This window comes from Hemiscyllium ocellatum, chromosome 25, assembly GCF_020745735.1.
Source record: "Hemiscyllium ocellatum isolate sHemOce1 chromosome 25, sHemOce1.pat.X.cur, whole genome shotgun sequence".
Taxonomy (NCBI): Eukaryota; Metazoa; Chordata; class Chondrichthyes; order Orectolobiformes; family Hemiscylliidae; genus Hemiscyllium; species Hemiscyllium ocellatum.
In genome coordinates this window covers 19,868,308-19,883,700 of record NC_083425.1, presented here as the reverse complement: position 1 = coordinate 19,883,700, position 15,393 = coordinate 19,868,308, and the positions used below count along the sequence as shown (strand labels likewise).

Here is a 15,393-nt window from a genome sequence, read left to right as displayed (position 1 = left end):
TTCCAAAAATCAGCATAGACATTAAAGGCTGAATGGCCTGCCCCTATGTTCTGTGATTCGTAATGCACATCATAGGATTACCATGACTCACGAGACTTGTCTCATCCTAGATACTTAAAACATATGCTGACCCAGTCAGAAGCACATAACAAATGGGACTCGCCTTGTGCCTATCAATGGTGTAATCACATCTGATCTGGTGAGGCTTTAACTCCCTTTATTTCCTATCCTAATTCCCTTATCAATCAAGATTCAATCTAATTCATTCTAAGTACGCAATAAGCCAGCCCCCCGCAATGATCACTGGAAAACACTGACAGTCTCTAAGAGAAAATATTCCTCTTCCTCTCCACCTTAAGTAAGGGACCTCTTATTTTGGAACTATGCCTCTGAGCATCTACCCTTCCAAGCCCTCTCTAAATCTTCGATATTTCAAATAGGATCACTCATCGTTTTTCTAAATTATTGACCCATCCTCCCAATCTTGCCTCCTGAGAAGAATTTCACTGCTCAATGTCTGCAATGTTTGGTGTTTACAGTAACAGGGCAAAGCTCCATCACAAAGCATTCCTATGCTATGGAAGATGACCGAATGTTTACTACATTCTCTGTTGCTCCCCGTCATTTGTAAGTGTGGACTCCATTGCCAATGCTTCCTTAGCACATTTCTTCACTCGGTAAGGTCACAGGCTGGAACATGTAATTATCCATTTATGTCATCAAGTCACTACATGATTGGAAGTGACTAGTCCGGTTCATTTTCCCTCTATCACCTCTGCATTCCCAATTATCACCCCCTCCACCACTACTACCACCACCGTTTTGACTGCAACCCAGATTCGCATCACTAAAGAGAGTCATTGATGCTGTCTACCAGTCTGCCAACTGATCATAGTGGTCATGGTGAGAAGTTTACCATTATGTTTTATTTATGGACTAGGACTTGAGGTCATGTGTTGCATCGCCAACTTCAAGAATAATGCAAATATTCTCTGATTTATCAACAACATTCTCTTTGATGACCAAGATCATAAATCTCATTAAAATGATCTAATGTCACAAGAGTGCTGCTCCAGCTCTAAAATATATTATTCAGACTTCAGAATGGTTGGATACTAGCTCACACTTGGAACCAAAGAGAATTCCCTCAGACTTGGGATTCAGAGTTCCAAATATTGTTTCTTTACTTATACTTCCCTCTGGATCAGAGAAATCAGTGATGTTGATGTCAGAAACATCTTGACAGCAGGAGGGGACCCATTATAACATTCTTACACGTTCCCTTCTACTTTTAGCACGCCTATTTACCTACCATGCCAGAAGATGTTTTTAGTGAAATTAAGCTATCGACTCGAGAGAAGGTGACTTGGTACAGTAAGTGTCATTCATCTCTGTGCTGTTAATTGTTTGTAAGTTACAAATCAAAAAAATTAAATGTAGATCTAAAATACTTACAATTGTATCATTAAAATTTGTTTATGTACCTCAAAAATGCACTTATTTTGACAATTGGGGGTCTTTTGCTTTTCATTGTCACCTAGAAGGCTATGTTTTCATGATGTTTATATGTGACAAGTAGCCTTGTATGCTGCAAGAATGCGATTATTGCATTTTCACTGCGGTGTGAATGCACTAAACATTATTATACTAGAGCTAAAATATTTATGACAGACCATATTAATACTCTGGCTGCTCCAAAATTACAGATGGGGAGAAAATGATTATAAAGGAGATAAGGCATTTCCGTGATATTCAGGTTTAATCCTCAGCTGTGTAGGAAGATAGTCATCTTGCTGATTCTATTACAGTTTCCAAGGCATTTTATAAATGATAAGTCCGACTCTTGTTCTATATATTTGAGCGTTCGGCAGAAGTAACATTGGCAAATGAAGGTGCAAGTATCACACTGCAACTGACATTGTCAATGTGACTAGTAGATGTGTTACAAGGAATTTCATTGTTCAAGGAAGGTAATGTTTGATACATATGGTGGAAAACACTGTTGCCTTCAAAGGTGTTATTTTTAATATATTTAGCCAAGAGCAGGACAATAACTAAATCTAGTTATAGATAAAGATGGAATTTTCTCTAATTCCTTTTTTTGCTACACTGTTAACAATACATCTCCCACTTTCTATATTTCATTGCAGAGTGCAGTTGCGGTGAACCTGTTCAAGTTGCTAATGTAAGTATTAATTTTATTGTAAGTATAAATAAGGTTTCAAATAGTTTAGAGTGCCTTTAGAATTTTCATTGCACCCATATTAAAGAATCAAATTATCAGTCCTTCCTTTTCTGCATCCTTTTTAAATGAGGCTATGTAAACCAGCCTCAACAGCACGTTCTGGTATAGAATTCCACAGATTCACTATCCTTGAAGAGAAGAAATTCCTCCTCATCTCTCTCTGTCTTAAGTGGGTGACTCCTTACTCTGAGATAATACCCTCAGGTCCTAGACTCACCAACAATGTGAAGCAACCATTTCACATCTACCCTGTCAAACCCCCTAAAAATCCTATAAGCTTCAATCAGTCTTTTTCATCGAAACTCCAATGAGTACAAGCCCAAACTACTCAACCTCCAAACCCAGATCAGTCTAGTGAACTTTCACTCAACTACCTTAAGTATATCCTTCTTCGGGAAGGAGATCAAAACTGTTTCCAATATTTCAGGTGTGGTCTGATTACTGCCTTGTATATTTTTGTTCTCCATTCCATTTGAAATACAAGCCAACAATCCATTTGCCTTCCTTGGTATCCACTGCACATAGATGCTAGGTGTTTGTAATTCATGTACAAGGACCCTCAGTAACTCTGTTTTCTGCAGTATTTCCTTATTTAAATAATATTCAGCTCTTCCATTCTTCCTGCCAAAATGCATTTGGCCCCATTAATTTTCCTCATACTTTTTCTTTTGTGATAGCTATTCTATTGATTTCTTGCTCTTCCTTTCACTTCAACTCCTTGATTATTTAATATTTTTGTAATGTTAGTAGTGCCATCTCCATGTGGGTTGGCTATCTGTGCAGGCCCAAATTGTCAGAAATGGAGAAGAGGTGAGAATCCAGTCTTCTCTACACCATTTAAATGTCTCTAGATTGGCCCAATTCAGCATAAATCTGGGCCTGTGCCTATGATGTTATGTCACATCCATTTAAACATTTACAACTCACGCTGTCACCTTTCCTAAGCACTTTTATCCTTCCTTTGTCATTTATGGCTAAATACTAATTATTGACTATGTCTCTGTATTACCAAACGTTTCCTTCTATCAGAGATGGTGATTGACCATTTGAATGTTTCTTCGGTTTGATTGATTCTGGCTTGGGTGTCCTGGAGCTGAGGCTTTGTGCTGGTGTATGCGAGTCAATCAGTGAGGCAGCTTCCCTGCACTTGGCAGTGAGAAATTCAAGCTGATAAACTAACTAAACAATTCTTTTATTGACAGTGTGGAAAACCGACTCAAACTGCTCGTTGCTTTCATTGTGGTAATTCGGTTGGTGGACAACATCACAGGGCTGTTTCTGGATTTACTGTTTCCCAACAGTATGTATATTTCTCATTTAAAAATTCAGAACATAACAAGTAGGACACTTGGCCCAGTGAGCCCATTCCACTATTCAATGTGTACATGACTGATCATCTGTCTCAGTGCCAGACCCCCACTCTTTTCCCATTCCATCTGATCCCTTTGGCTTCTAGAAACCTATTTAATTATTTCTTAAGAATATTTACTGACTTTGACTCTGCAGCCTTCTGTGGTAGAGAATTTTACAGGTTCACCTCCTTCAGAGTAAAGAAATTTCACTTCATCACAGTCAATCCCCTATTCCATGTCCTTCACTCCTGTCTCCCAGCAAAGGTTCCTATCCCCCTGCCACTCGAGTTTAAACTTGAGCCCCCCCATGGAACTAGCAAATGCTCCAATAAGAATCCTGCTTGTATGCAATCTGTCCAGCTTGTACATTTCCCATGATCGCCAGAATCAGTCCCAATGCCTCAAGATTACGGTATCCTGAGATCACTGCCTCTTCAAGTGCTGCTTTTTAATTTATTTTCTAGCTCCCTAAACAGAGGAACCACAATTATCTGAAAGACACAGGCAGGGAGTATTTCTTTCAGTTAATCAAATTCCGGATAATCGAATGCTGGAAAGCACAGTTTATCCAAGCATCGGGACTTTGCGATTTTGCCGGATAATCGGATATTCAGATAATCGAATGCTGGATAATTGAAGTTCCTCTGTAGTCTGTTTGCAGGACCTCATTAATACTGGCATAGACCATGACCCCTGTTTGCTCCCTGTCCCCCTCCAGAATATCAGAATATGCTGCATATTCCCTGTCACTATAGCACTCACCCCTACTTCTCAACTATCACTGCACATCTGAACCATTCCTAGTGCCACAGAGTTGGGTCTCATATCATTCCCCCAGAAACCATCTCAGTCAGCAGTGTCCTAAACAGAAAATCTGTTAGAGAGAGAGATAAGCCAAGTGACTCCTCTTGAATGACATGCCTAGTGCTTTCACTCTGCTGGTCACCCATTCTCTTTCTACCTGTGCAATCTTTACCTGCAGTGTGACCATGTCACTGAACATGCCAATACCTTTTTATTCATTTATGTGCTCTGGGATTCATGGTTAAACCCAGCATTTATTGCCCATCCCTAGCTGCCTTTGATGGTGATCAGCTGCCTTACTGAACTGATGCAGACAGTATGCTGTAAGTAAACCCACAATGCCGTTAGGCAGGGAGTTCCAGGACTTTGACTCAGCACAGTGATCAACACTGACCTTATTTTGCGATATGCTTTTGAAGGAAAGGATAATTTGATCATTTCTGTGGCACAATGAAACACAACCGGATGATAATACTGACTGTTAAACGCAGCATTACCAGGCCAGCAGACTCAAATGGTATAGGAAGTCGGTGAATTCAGTTTTGGTCACTTCCTGTAACAGAACAGACCTTCAGGAATCTCAAGGCTCAATTGATCTCTGGTTCTTTTGTAGTCACATAGATCAAACTAAAACTGGTCATGTCTTGGGAAACGCCTCAAGGAGAAGTCAAGTTGTTGCACCTGATCGACAGATGACTCCTGTTGTTTTCCTGTTATTGCGGACACTGACACATGTATCAATGATGCTCGGCACATTTCACCATCATCAGGTAACTGACTCTCTTTAAATAAAGTTAAATGAGCCTGATTTGTTTTTACTTTATATTTCATTCATGATGTGTGTGCTCCTGGGTTGGGCTAGTATTTTATTGTCCTGTCCTCATTGACCTTGAGAAAGTCGGGGTGAGTGGCCTTCTTGACCTGCTGCTGCCCATGTCGTGTAGATAGACCCACAGCATTGTTTGCGAGGATTTTACCCAGTAACAGAAAAGGAAGTGCAATATGTTTCCAAGTTGGGATGGTGAGTAGCTTGAAGGGGAACTTGCAGGTAGTGGTGTTTCCATGTTTTTGCTGCCCTTTTCCTTCTATGTGGAGGAAGTTGTGCGTTTGGAAGATTTTATGGTGTAATAACAGCATTTTAAGATCTAAAAGAAAGTCTTGCATTTATAATGGAGACTATATTAAAAATTACGTATCTGTGCAGTGGCTGTCAACCTTTTCCATTATACGGTTCTAATTCACATTTATGACGAAAATTGCCTGAAATGTGTCACTTTGTAATGACACAATTCCTCTCAAAGAGGCGCTGCAGTACCATCAATGGCAGGAGAATGTAATTACGATTTGGCAAGTTTACAACAACATAAAGCAATATACATATTGCCTCTGCTGGCACCTCACTTCAAATGATAACAGTTCCTGATCTTTAACCCTCTGAATTCAATGTCATGTGAGACCAACTAATATTCATTGACAGTGTGGAAACAGGCGCTTCGGCCCAACAAGTCCACACTGACCCATCAAAGAGTATCCCACCCAGAACCATTTCTCATTTACCCCCAACTAATGTGCCTAACTTACACATCCCTGAACACTATGGGCAATTTAGCATGGCCGATTCACCTAACCTGCCCATCTTTAGATTGTGGGAGGAAATCCACGCAGACACGGGGAGAGTGTGCAAACTCCGCACAGGTGACATGACAATCAAACCTGGGTCCCTGGCACTGTGAAACAGCAGCGCTAACCACTGAGCCACCCATGCTGCCCAAACAAGTGAAGTTTTGTCTAAACTCTTGTTTTATAGACAATAGACAAGAGACAATAGGTACAGGAGTAGGCCATTCTGCCCTTCGAGCCAGCACCACCATTCATTATGATCATGGCTGATCATCCTCAATCAGTATCCTGTTCCTGCCTTATCCCCATAACCCTTGATTCCACTATCCTTAAGAGCTCTATTCGACTCTTTCTTGAAAGTATCCAGAGACTTGGCCTCCACACCCATCTGGGGCACAGCATTCCATACACCCACCACTCTCTGGGTGAAGAAGTTTCTCCTCATCTCTGTTCTAAATGGTCTACCCCGTATTTTTAAGCTGTGTCCTCTGGTTCGGCATTCACCCATCGGCGGAAACATATTTCCTGCTTCCAGAGTGTCCAATCCTTTAATAATCTTATGTCTCAATCAGATCCCTTCTCAGTCTTCTAAACTCAAGGGTATAGAAGCCCAATCACTCCAGTCTTTCAGCGTAAGGTAGTCCTGCCATTCCAGGAATTGGCCTCATGTACCTACGCTGCACTCCTTCAATAGCCAGAATGTCTTTCCTCAAATTTGGAGACCAGGACTGCACATAATACTCCAGGTGTGGTCTCACCAGGGCCCTGTACAGCTGAAGAAGAACCTCTTTGCTTCTATACTCAATCCCTCTTGTTATGAAGGCCAGCATGCAATTAACTTTCTTCACTGCCTGCTGTACCTGCATGCTTGCTTTCATTGACTGATGTACAAGAACACCTAGATCTCGTTGTACTGCCCCTTTACCTAACTTGACTCCATTTAGGTAGTAATCTTCCTTCCTGTTCTTGCCACCAAAGTGGATAACCACACATTATTCTACATTAAACTGCATCTGCCATGCATCTGTCCAATGACCTAGCCTGTCCAGGCCACCCTGTAATCTCCTAACATCCTCCTCCCATTTCACCCTGCCACCCAACTTTGTATCATCAGCAAATTTGCTAATATTACTTTTAATACCTTTATCTATATCATTAATGTTCATTGTAAAAATCTACGGTCCCAGCACTGATCCCTGCGGCACACCACTGGTCACCGTGCCATTCCGAAAGGGAGCATTTTATCACTACTCTTTGTTTCCTGTCAGCCAACCAATTTTCAATCCATGTCAGTATTTTGCCCCTAATACCATGTGCCCTAATTTTGCTCACTAACCTCCTATGTGGGACTTTATCAAAGGCTTTCTGAAAATCCAGGTATACTACATCCACTGGATCTCCCTTGTCCATCTTCAGAGTTACATCCTCAAAAAATTCCCAAAAACTTTGTTTTTAGTTATTTTAAAATAAATGGTAAGGGGAGTATAGGAGTTGGGAGGTCATGTTGTGGCTGTACAGGACATTGGTTCGGCCACTTTTGGAATTTGTGTGCAACTCCTGTCTCCTTCCTATGGGAAAGATGTTGTGGAACTTGAAAGTGTTCAGAAAAGATTTACAAGGATGTTGCCAGGGTTGGAGGATTTGAGCTATAGGGAGAGGTTGAATAGGTTGGGACCGTTTTCCCTGGAGTGTCAGAGGCTGAGGGGTGACCTTATAGAGGTTTATAAAATCATGAGGGGCATGGATAGGGTAAATAGACAAGGTCTTTTCCCTGGGGTGGGGGAGTCCAGAACTAGAGAACATAGTTTAGGGTGAGAGGGGCAAAATATAAAAGAGACCTAAGGGGCAACGTTTTTATGCAGAGGGTAGTGTGTGTATGGAATGATTAGCCAAGGGATGTGTGGAGGCTGGTACAATTACAGCATTTAAAAGGCACTGGATAGCTATATGAATAGGAAGGGTTTAAGAGGGATATGGGCTAACTGCTGGCAAATGGGACTAGGTTAGGTTAGGATATCTGATCAGCATAGATAAGTTGGACCGAAGGTCTGTTTCTGTGCTGTACATCTCTATGACTATATGCCTCTAAGTGCTTCTATTGAAATAGTAAACAATGGATTTTCACATCAATGTGAAATATTACCATTGCTTAGTATAATTTCCAGTCAATATTTTCTAATCTTTTATCTGTAATAAATTCATTTGTGCAGCCGCCACAGAAAGTAGATGTGTTAGGGTAGTAATCTGTCATTTGAAATGCAGCTAGTGTAGCAGGAGAGTTGAAATAACCTTCTTATTTGAAGTTATGGACTGATGTGATAGAGTCTCTTCTTTAAACAAGGTGAACAGTTGCAGAGACTTGCCTTCTTGGAATGCATTTTCTATACAGCTGAAAAGGCCAAAATCCTGTCCATTCGTTTCTTCAGATTATTCAAGAAATGATTAAGCCACAGGTACCGAATGTCTCAGAGTTCCTGTGGCAGCATCTAGAAACCGACCTAATGCAGCTTGGAAAGTCACTGGGGAAGAACATTGATGATACAGCTACCTGCATCCACCTGGTTATTAATGAACTTATGAATCACATTAAAGGTATTCTTGTCAAAGGTTTAAGTCAGTTTGAATAAAAATAGTAAGTAAACACCACTCCAATAGAGCAACGTTTAAATCCAACTAAATTTGTAAATCTAGTGTCAGTCTGTGATATACAGACCTTTGGTGTTGGGAGTGATTTACTGGTTGGGCGGGGGGGAGCCGCGGTTGAGGGGGGAGGAGTCTGTCAATCCACAAGCAGAGGATGGTACCCTGATGGGACGTTTTGACCAAGAGTATAGTACTGTTCACCTCACTACCCTCAGTATTACTTGGATTTTATTATGTGAAGTTGCAGCACATCATTGAGAAGCTCACCTTTTGTCACCTTCACCCATTTTAACCCAATTTATCTTGCATTATCATAGAATGCTACGTTTTTGGAAGCAGGCCAGTGGAGTTTGCACATTCTCTCTGCGTCTGTGTGAATTTCCTCTGGGTGCTCCAGTTTCCTCCCACAGTGCAAAGATGTGCAGGCCATTTGGCCATTGAGTCTGCGCTGACCCTCTAAAGTGCATCCCATCCAAACCCTATCACATGGCTAACCCACATAATCCACACATCCCTGGATGCTATGGGAAGTCTAGCACAGCCAATCCACCTAAACTGCATACCTTTGGACCATGGGAGGAAACTGGAGCACCCAGAGGAAACCCACACAGACTCAGAAAGAACGTGCAAACTCCACACAGACAGTCACCCAAGGCCATGATTGAACCCCAGTCCCTGACACTGTGAGGTAACAGTACTAACTATTGAGCCACCGTGCCACCCATTGGCTTTACCTGATTCAAGCAGATTTACATGGACACACTGCATATGGCAATATGTTACTTTGTTTATACCACTGCATGCAACCCAAAAAAATACATCTTTCCTTTATAATTCCATGCACTGGCAGAATTCACTTTGAGGACATTCATGTGAATCATAATTCAGCCTGTCGGGTATATAATGCATGCACCTTAGAAGTCTGCAGTTTAATTTACCTAGAATCAAAATATGTACGTTTTTTAAAACTAACAACTTAGAAACTAACTTATATTTTCATGTATAAGGACAACTGTTCCCCAAAAGTCATTAAGAAAGATTTGTAGAGGATGCACATTATTGGTTAATATGAAATGTATAGGCATAAAGTACATTGTACTGATTTGTTTTCTTTTCTGCCCAGTGCACAAAAAAGGATGGGACGAACAGCTGTCATCAAAGACAGAGAGAAATGCATGGGAGAATCAGTTCATCAAGGCTGTTATTTCTCCATTGTTGCAGGTTGGTAAATTATTGTATGAGGTGCTTCTTGATGGAAGCTGAAGTGTAGGAAATGTGTTCTTCATTACAATACTATTTTCATCATGTGAACTTCAGAACTATTTCATTAATTGGGAGTGCGGTTAGGAATACCAATCTTTGACAAGGCATCTCATAATGCCGGAAGACGTGATAGAGTGCTTCAAAGCAAGAATAAATACCTGTGAGAAGACCATGAGAAACATGCAGAAAGTGAGATTAGGATGAATGCATAATTGGAGAGGAACCATATGAAGAGCTTTTTGATTGTAGAGCTACTTATTCCAAAAAAGGCTTCAGATTGTTGCACTTTTAAAGGAATCACTTTCTGAGGAGCTTGCTTCTGAGTGCATAGGGTTCTGGATTCAAGCTGAATTATAGAGTTATGACCACATAATCTGGGCTATAGCCTCACCTTGGGGATGTTTGCTTCTAGAGACTATACTAAACATAAGGCCTGTGTGCATTTTAACTCAACATGAAAGATCCCTTGGAAAACAAATTTGAATCTTATTCTTGGTCAATATTTATCTTTCATTTAACATGACTAATGTGGATATCCCATCATTTAAACCATTGATAGTTTGGGACCTTTTGTGGGTAAATTGGCTTTGCCTTTAATACAGCAATGCATATCCTTCAAAAGTTACCTCATGGGCACAAAGTTCTGAGATGTCCTTAGAATATGAAAGGTACTAAATAAATGTACAAGGAACAAAGAAACAGCACATGAACAGGCTCTTCAACCCACCAAATCTTCTCTGACACATGATGCCTTTCTAAACTAAAAACTGTTTGCCCCTCCATATCCTGATATTCCCTGCCTATTCATGGATCTTTCAAGGTGCCTGTTAAATGTTGCCTTCCACTTCCTTCCTGCTTCCTTTACATTCTTTGAAGACTCTATCTGTCTTCAGTTTCCAAAACCTGACATATGTCTCCTTTTTCTTTTTGGTGAAGCTCACAATTTCCCTTGTCATCTTGGGTTCCTGAATCTTATAATCCTTATTCTGCATTTTTACAAGAACTTGCTGGTCCTGAAATCTAATCAACTTTAGAAGATTCCCACATGACAGATATGGATTTACTCTCAATCTACATTCCCCAGTTCCTGTTTAATATTTTTATAGTTCCCCAACTTAGTACTTTCACCCAGGGACGACTCTTATGCTTATCCAAAAGTAACTTCAAACTAATGGAATAATAATGCTCCCCCACTGAAATTTGGACCAGGCTTATTCCCCAATACCAGGTCTCATATGGCCCCTTCCCAAGTTGGACTATTTACATATTGCTGCAAGGATCTCTCCTAACAAATTACCCCCATCTAAGTTCCTGGCACTAAGGAAGTCTGAGTCAATATGAAGAAGTTAAAATCACCCACCACAACAACCCTGTTATTTTTACATTTTCCCATAATCTGTCCACATACCTGTTCCTCTGTCCCTCACTGCCCTATTGGGCAGTCTGTCATACAACTTCATCAAAGGATTGCACCCTTCGTATTCCTGAGCTCCACCCATATAATCTTAGCGGATGAGCTGTCCAAGATTGCCTCTCTCAATACAGCTGTGATATTCTTCCATATCAGTAACTCCCACAGCCCTTACATGTCCCTCTCTATCTCATCAGAAACATCTAAATCCTGCAATATTAAGCTGTCCCTCTCTCAATCAAGTCTCTGTAATGGCTACAACATAGAGTCATAGAGGTGTACAGCATGGAAACAGACCCTTCGGTCCAACCTGTCCATGCCGACCAGATATCCCAACCCAATCTAGTCCCATCTGCCAGCACCCAGCCCATATCCGTCCAGACCCTTCCTATTCATATACCCATCCAAATGCCTCTTAAATGTTGCAATTGTACCAGACTCTACCACATCCTCTGGCACCTCATTCCATACACGTACCACCCTCTGCGTGAAAACGTTGCCTCTTAGGTCTCTTTTATATCTTTCCCCTCTCACTCTAAACCTATGCCCTCTCGTTCTGGACTCCCTGACCCCAGGAAAAAGACTTTGTCTATTTATCCTACCTATGCCCCTCATAATTTTATAAACCTCTAGAAGGTCACCCCTCAGTCTCTGATGTTCCAGGGAAAACACCCCAGCCTGTTCAGTCTCTCTCTGTAGCTCAGATCCTCCAACCCTGGCAACATACTTGTAAATATTTTCTGAACCCTTTCAAGCTTCACAACATCTTTCCGATAGGAAAGAGACCAGAATTGCACGCAATATTCCAACAGTGGCCTAACCAATGTCCTGTACAGCCGCAACATGACCTCCCAACTCCTGTACTCAATACTCTGACCAATAAAGGAAAAAATACCAAACACCTTCTTCAGTATCATATCTACCTGTGACTCCACTTTCAAGGAGCTATGAACTCCAAGGTCTCTTTGTTCAGCAACACTCCCTAGGATCTTACCACTGAGTGTATAAATCCTGCTAAGATTTGCTTTCCCAAAATGCAGCACCTCACATTTATCTGAATTAAACTCCATCTGCCACTTCTCAGCCCATTGGCCCATCTGGTCCAGATCCTGTTGTAATCTGAGGTAACCCTCTTCGCAGTCCACTACACCTCCAATTTTGGAGTCATCTGCAAATTTACTAACTGAACCTCTTATGCTCACATCCAAATCATTTATGTAAATGACAAAAAGTAGAGGACCCAGGACCGATCCTTGTGGCACTCCATTGGTCACAGGCCTCCAGTCTGAAAAACAACCCTCCACCACCACCCTCTGTCTTCTACCTTTGAGCCAGTTCTGTATCCATATGGCTAGTTCTCCGTGTATTCCATGGGATCTAACCTTGCTTATCAGTCTCCCATGGGGAACCTTGTCGAGCGCCTTACTGAAGTCCATATGGATCACATCTACTGCTCTGCCCTCATCAATCTTCTTTGCTACTTCTTCAAAAAATTCAATCAAGTTTGTGAAACATGATTTCCCATGCACAAAGCCATGTTGACTATCCCGAATCAGTCCTTGCCTTTCCAAATACATGTACATCCTGTCCCTCAGAATTCCCGCCAACAACTTGCCCATCATCGAGGTCAGGCTCACCGGTCTATAATTCCAGCTTGTCTTTACCGCCCTTCTTAAACAGTGGCACCACGTTTTGCCAACCTCCATTCTTCCGGCATCTCACCTGTGACTATCGATGATACAAATATCTCAGCAAAAGGCCCAGCAATCACTTCTCTTGCTTCTCACAGAGTTCTCAGGTACACCTGATCAGGTCCTGGGGATTTACATACTTAAGGGAATTTATATTTGCCAGGAATTGGTGTTGGAGAGACTGTTAGGTCTGAAGGTTGATAAGTCCCCAGGGCCTGATGGTCTACATCCCAGGGTACTGAAGGAAGTGGCTCGAGAAATCGTGGATGTGTCGGTGATTATTTTCCAGAGTTCGATAGATTTGGAATCAGTTCCTGCAGATTGGAGGGTGGCTAATGTTGTAACACGTTTTTAAGAAAGGTGGGAGAGAGAAAGCAGGAAATTATAGACCAGTTAATCTGACCTCAGTGGTGGGAAAGATGCTGGAGTCTATTATAAAGGATGAAATTACGACACATCTGGATAGTAGTAACAGGATAGGTCAGAGTCAGCATGGATTGATGAACGGAAAATCATGCTTGACTCATCTTCTGGAATTCTTTGAGGATGTAACTCTGAAGATGGACGAGGGAGATCCAGTAGATGTAGTGTACCTGGACTTTCAGAAAGCTTTTGATAAAGTCCCACATAGGAGGTTAGTGAGCAAAATTCAGGCGCATGGTATTGGGGGCAAAGTACTAACTTGGATTGAAAGTTGGTTGGCTGACAGGAAACAAAGAGTAGTGATAAACGGCTCCATTTCGGAATGGCAGGCAGTGACCAGTGGGGTACCGCAGGGATCCGTGCTGGGACCGCAGCTTTTTACAATATATATTAATGATATAGAAGATGGTATTAATAATAAAATTAGCAAATTTGCTGATGATACTAAGCTGGGTGGCAGGGTGAAATATGAGGAGGATGTTAGGAGATTACAGGGTGACCTGGACAGGTTAGGTGAGTGGTCAGATGCATGGCAGATGCAGTTTAATGTGGATAAATGTGTGGTTATCCACTTTGGTGGCAAGAACAGGAAGGCAGATTACTACCTAAATTGAATCAATTTAGGTAAAAGGGCGGTACAAAGAGATCTGGGTGTTCTTGTACACCAGTCAATGAAGGAAGCATGCAGGTAAAGCAGGTAGTGAAGAAAGCTAATAGCATGTTGGCCTTCATAACAAGAGGGATTGAGTATAGAAGCAAAGAGGTTCTTATGCAGCTGTACAGGGCCCTGGTGAGACCACACCTGGAGTATTGTGTGCAGTTCTGGTCTCCAAATTTGAGGAAAGACATTCTGGCTATTGAGGGAGTGCAGCGTAGGTTCACGAGGTCAATTCCTGAAATGGCAGGACTACCTTACACTGAAAGACTGGAGCGACTGGGCTTGTATACTCTTGAGTTTAGAAGACTGAGAGGGGATCTGATTGATCCATATAAGATTATTGAAGGATTGGACACTCTGGAGGCAGGAAACATGTTTCCGCTGATGGGTGAGTGCTGAACCAGAGGACACAGCTTAAAAATACAGGGTAGACCATTTAGGGCAGAGATGAGGAGAAACCTCTTCACCCAGAGAGTGGTGGCTGTGTGGAATTCTCTGCCCCAGAGGGCAGTGGAGGCCCAATCTCTGGATTCATTTAAGAAAGAGTTGGATGGAGCTCTCAAGGATAGTGGAATCAAGGGTTATGGAGATAAGGCAGGAACAGGATACCGGTTAAGGATGATCAGCCATGATCATATTGAATGGTGGTGCAGGGACAAAGGGCAGAATGGCCTACTCCTGCACCTATTGTCCATCGTTTATTATCCACCTTTAACCATTTCAAGGCATCCAGCACTTCCTCCTCTGTAATCTGGTCATTTTGCAAGATGTCACCATCTTTTTCCTTACAGTCTATATCTTCCATATTCTTTTCCACAGTAAATACTGATGCAAAATATTCATTTAGTATCTCCCCCATTTTCTGTGGCTCCACACAAAGGCTGCCTTGCTGATCTTTGAGGGGACCTATTCTCTCCCTAGTTACCCTCTTGTCCTGAATATATTTGTAAAAACCCTTTGGATTCTCCTTAATTCTATTTGCCAAAGCTGTCTCATGTCCCTGCTTTGCCCTCCTGATTTCCCTCTTAAGTATACTCCTACTTTCTTTATACTCTTCTAAGAATTCACTCGATCTATCCTGTCTATACCTGACATATATGCTTCCTTCTTTTTCTTAACCAAACCCTCAATTTCGTTAGTTATCCAGTATTCCCTATACCCACCAGCCTTCCCTTTCACCCTGATAGGAATATACTTTCTTTGGATTCTTGTTATCTCATTTCTGAAGACTTTCTATTTTCCAGTTGTCCCTTTACCTGCAAACATCTGCCTCCAATCACCTT

At 41.7% G+C, this 15,393-nt stretch overlaps 1 protein-coding gene across 1 annotated transcript in view; it reads left to right on the top strand.

The window, feature by feature from the left end:
* The window catches only part of LOC132827957 (E3 ubiquitin-protein ligase rnf213-alpha-like), a 107,880-nt gene that overhangs the window by 78,141 nt on the left and 14,346 nt on the right, over positions 1 to 15,393 (top strand). Inside the window, exons 42-47 of the mRNA XM_060844807.1 lie at positions 1,296 to 1,374; positions 2,151 to 2,185; positions 3,448 to 3,545; positions 5,015 to 5,171; positions 8,448 to 8,613; positions 9,788 to 9,885. Coding sequence (XP_060700790.1) covers positions 1,296 to 1,374; positions 2,151 to 2,185; positions 3,448 to 3,545; positions 5,015 to 5,171; positions 8,448 to 8,613; positions 9,788 to 9,885 — 633 coding nt within the window. The remainder of the gene's footprint in view (positions 1 to 1,295; positions 1,375 to 2,150; positions 2,186 to 3,447; positions 3,546 to 5,014; positions 5,172 to 8,447; positions 8,614 to 9,787; positions 9,886 to 15,393) is intronic.